The 4,542-nt window shown below is 41.6% G+C and overlaps 1 protein-coding gene across 1 annotated transcript; it reads right to left on the bottom strand.

Annotated features, from left to right (window-relative positions):
• Positions 1 to 395: 395 nt before the first annotated feature.
• SERPINA7 (serpin family A member 7) lies at positions 396 to 3,901 on the bottom strand. Its single transcript, XM_005899277.3, has 4 exons — positions 3,286 to 3,901; positions 1,974 to 2,247; positions 1,124 to 1,271; positions 396 to 593 (listed from the first exon to the last, which is right to left on the bottom strand). Exons 1-4 carry the CDS (start codon positions 3,899 to 3,901, stop codon positions 396 to 398), a joined length of 1,236 nt encoding a protein of 411 aa, XP_005899339.2.
• Between the last annotated feature and the right edge of the window lie 641 nt (positions 3,902 to 4,542).

Below are 4,542 nucleotides of genomic sequence, written 5' to 3'. Positions count from 1 at the left end.
TATGCTGCTTAATATTCGTTGTACTTTTTATTGGAATCATGGGGTATGAGGACTTGACCTTCATTTCAACTATTTGCCAAGAGGGCAGAAGACAGGGCATTTGTCAGCCCAGTAAAATTCCTTGGAGCTGACTAATTGGGATGGGAGTGGATGTTCTGACAAAGAGGAACACATTGACATGGGGCCTTCCTGTGCTTTGGATACTGAGCCACTCATTGACTATCTGAACACACGAGTGGCCTCTTTCACACCCGGTGTAGTTCAGCTAGGGTCCAACCTCCACCCCTGCACAAAGGAAAGCATGTCCAAGCCCATATCGGTCGCATCAGGCTATACTATTTATTCATTTCTCATTGCAATAAGCACATGAAATTAGCCAATAGCCTCTTTCCCAACTACACTTCCGTTGGGTCCACAACTTTCCCTAGAAAGAGAATACTCCTAGTGTTTTTTTCCAATATCAACAACAGGAAAGATCTATCAAATTGGATGATAGGATGAAGAAGAGTTGTCTCAGGCTGATTCAGGAATCTGACTTCAGGAACGGCTTCAGTTCCCTTTTCACCAATGTAAAACATAGCCTTGTGGGCAACCTGTTGGGGGAGAACAAACACTGCTGATCCCCTGAAGAAACAGGAAATGACTTTGAAAAGTTTAGAAGTAGGGAAGTAGAAGAAAGGATGGGACTACCCCTTCACTATACTGTGTTGATGGTGCTTGAATATGAAAGACACTAGTCTAAGTGTAGTTAATGAATCTCTGCTGACTTTAGAACTTGCTGTCAAGGGACAACCTTTTATTCATGGCTTTCTGACTAGAAGTCATTTATTAAGCTTTCTCCTGCCCCTGCCACCTCCTCAAGAACTGTATTCCATCAGAGTCAATTCTAATGATTAAGTTCTTCCATCAGAATCATTTTAGAACATGAAAGTCGAGGATGGAAGTAAATGTTACAATGACTTGTTTTGGGGGTAATGAGAATGACCCTGGAGTAAATCTGGCCTAGGAAGAGTTATTCTGCCTCTATAGGCTTCAGAATCATCACCAATAAAATAAGAGATCTGAATTAACTGCTTGTCAATGGCCCTTACATCTCATATATTAAAGGACTCTATCAACTTACATTGGAAACTTTAAGACCATTGTCCTTTGTGAGTCCAGAAAAATCAGCATTGTCAGCAAAAGCATCCTGGATGCCCATCTTCAGAAGGATGTCTCCAAGGTCATATGTGGCAGAAATGGAAAACTTTGGAACAAATAAGTCAACCCACCTGTGGGGAAAGGAAGAGGGAACATATGGCTATTAAAACACCAAGCTCATGATTCCCTCCCTTTTTGTCTCCTTGGTATGGTCTTGGATTCTGCTCCTTCCCTAGGTATTGATAACCACTACTATGCAGGTAACACGTGATACCAAAACCTTAGAAGTTATCCTAGAAGGAATGCTCTCTGGTTCAGCCCATTTGGGACTGCGGCAATGGAAGTTGGAAGATGTGACCCACTTATAATAAAAAACAAACATCTCTAGGGATATTCACAGAAGTTAGGATGTCAAAGGCATGAATGTCAATTCGTAGTACCAGGGGAATTTCATGGATTTCCATCTAACACTTCTAGTGCAGTATGGAACAACTATCAATATCTTACCCATCCCCCAAGCTCCAGCTGGACTCTGGGAAAGCATTTTACTAGCTGGCTGACTTTGTATAGTTCATTTCATTTTTCTAGTCCCAACTTCTTCATTTGAAAAATTCTTATAATATTATCTCCTTTGCAGGTTTATTGATGAGTTTAGATGAAATAATGTATGTAAAGTACCCAGCAAAGGGATTGGCAAAGAGGATCTCCTCACTATACTTTAGTGGTCATCACACAGCTCTTAAGTGATTCAGAGTGTTTCTCCTGCCTCTGGGTTTCTTCTGAACTTAGCCTTATGCCCACCCTCCACTTTTCACATCATCTAAGATGTTTACCCCTTCCACAGTAAGCGGTTCCACTTCTTCAGTGTTTTAGATGACATGGCCCCTTCCACCCACTCCATCTGACCCTCCTTGGGAAGGACAAAGAGTGCCAGAGCATTCTTGCTGTAGTCCATTTGCAGCACTGTGCAGTTCAGCTCTGTATCCACCAGGTGATAGTATTGTTCCATCTGGTGCATCATGGGCACTTGCACTGTTGTGGTCTTGTCCACTAAGAAGCTGGAACCCTCTTCTGTCTTGGATGGATCAAAAGGATTTGCCCACTGGGCTTAAAATACAAAGAGGAGAGAGTTTGTTTTAAACTTGTATTAGCGCCAATGTGAAGCTCTCCATCAGTCATCTAATCTAGTAATGAATACCACCACAGAGGTAGGTAACTTCTGTCAACCAGTTTTAAAAATGAGTAACTGAGAATCAGGGAGAGATAGTGGTCTCCCAGGTAGCTGGTGGCAGAGCCAGGAGTCACACCCAGGGCTGTTGTACTCCATGTTCAACAGATGTTCCGTCTGTGTTCAAAATCACTATACTTACACTAAACCCATCAGAGCCACAGTTTCCTCTTCCGTAAAAAGGTATAAGCACATCCAACACACAGGATGAAATGAGACAACAGATCTGTTCTGCCGTTTTATCCGTCTACAAGTGTGTGATTTGTGGCCAAGAATCGTTCTCTCTTCCACCAAACATGGCTGACATGTGCTGTAGAACCAGGAGAAATCATTTGGGCACAGCACCTTCAGAAAAGAGTCACATGATTCTTGTTGTTACAAGAACCAGCTTTAGAATCAGACAAACCTGGGTGGGAATACCAGCTCTGAAATTTATTAACTGTGAAGATCAGATGAGACAATGTGTGTCAACCACACATGTAGCATGGAGCTTGGTATATAGTGGGTACATAGTACGTGATAGAAGTCTTCAAGTAACATGCCCAAGAATGAACAGCAAGTGAGGGTCACAATAAGGTTTAAACCTAATTCTGTTTACCTGCCAAGTGCAAGCTTGTCTCACCTCACCAAATCTTCTGGAAATCATCCTTTAGCTAAATGTGAGCTGGGTGTTCAAACCATTGTAACTCCTCATCTCTCTGAATGTTGCCTCTCCCTAGAGATTTCCTTGTTTCATCCACAGAGCTATGTGTCCCTCCGGGAATATCCAAAATTACACACATCTGTATCCAATGGAACAGGTCTCTGTGGTATGAGAGACACCCGCTAATGCCAGTGAGAAGATACCATGAGCTCCCTCCAGTGCCCCATCAAATTACTGGAACATTGAACTAGAAATTGACATCTTAGAACCTTACCTTTAAAGCAAAGATAGTTCACCAGGACCGTGATGGTGTTCGGTTTGAGGTCTTGGATTAGGCCCACAATTTTCCCTTTGGTTTGCTTCTCCACATGACTATTGATCTCCTGCTGGGCTGCAGAAACATTGGAGAAGTCGGTAGAAAAGACTTCAGTCTCATAGAGGTTCTTGACATCATCCAAGAACTTTTCCAGCGGTTTCAGCTGCTTCCCAATGAAAAGGGCATTTCCCATCTGTAATTCCAGCTCCTTCTTTGGAAAATTCAGTGAACAGATCAGGTGCTGGAAGCCCTGCTGGATCTCTGCCACTGGGGTGTCTGTAAGGTTGAACCCCAAGCCTTCCAGGATTTGAGTTTGGGTGCTGGAGCAGGCCCCAAGGGAGAGCATGGCCAATCCTGCAGAGATGCTCACAGGGGAAAAGAAGATGTTCTGATCTGGAATCTCCACAGTGAACCTCCGGTACAGGTTGAATGCAAAGTCAGCATTGATAGATGACATCTTATAGAGAGTGGCATTTTGTTGGGGGGAAAGGCAGGAGGTTATTTTGCCTTCACAGCTGTTAGGTGGTGCACAATGAAGCCCAAGTATCAAGAGAACCAGAGAGAACAGTGGCATTTTGGAAGGAAGGTAATCTATAAGAGATGAGGTGAGAAAACCATTGGGGAATCTTAGCTGGATGAAAACTCTGAATCAGAAACATGTAATAATCATGCATCGTGATTAGTAAAACAGTAGAAAATATTTAATGGTGTGCTCACCAAGGCCTATGGGGATGCTTTTCTCTCCTGAGAAACTAATGACACATCTAATAGGAACAAGAAATAGGTTCCTGGGGCCACAGAAATAGTGGCAAGGATTGTCATTCAGATGTAATAGTGACATATGAAAATTCTGGGAGTAAACTGAATTTATGGAAATTGAATTATTATTTATTTGAACTAGAGGCAACCTTTTGGAGTGAAAAGAATCTTAAGATAACATTAGCCCTCTTCTGCTTACATTATTTTTTATATTAATATATAAGAATTTTAGATTTTTTAAAAATATAAATTTATTTATTTTAATTGGAGGTTAATTACTTTACAATATTGTATTGGTTTTGCCATACATCAACATGAACCCGCCACAAGTATAGATTTTTTTTTTTTTTTGGCATTTTTCTTAAGATAAAATCTATGAGAGGTGAGATGAGAGAAAGCTTGTACTTTTCTTTGAATAAAAGACTAAAGGAGGGATTTCCATCGTGGTTCACTAGT

This window comes from Bos mutus, chromosome X, assembly GCF_027580195.1.
Source record: "Bos mutus isolate GX-2022 chromosome X, NWIPB_WYAK_1.1, whole genome shotgun sequence".
In the NCBI taxonomy this organism is placed as follows: domain Eukaryota; kingdom Metazoa; phylum Chordata; class Mammalia; order Artiodactyla; family Bovidae; genus Bos; species Bos mutus.
Note: the sequence above shows the minus strand (reverse complement) of the source record. Positions and strands in the feature narration are given on the sequence as shown.

Excerpts from the sequence above, each read along its gene's own strand:
- SERPINA7 (XM_005899277.3), bottom strand. The coding sequence starts at position 3,901 with ATGCCACTGTTCTCTCTGGTTCTCTTGATACTTGGGCTTCATTGTGCA. Across the intron at positions 1,272-1,973 it reads AACCGCTTACTGTGGAAGGG|GTGGGTTGACTTATTTGTTC; the intron begins GTAAACATCTTA and ends CTTTCCCCACAG. Across the intron at positions 594-1,123 it reads ATGGTCTTAAAGTTTCCAAT|GTTGCCCACAAGGCTATGTT; the intron begins GTAAGTTGATAG and ends CTCCCCCAACAG.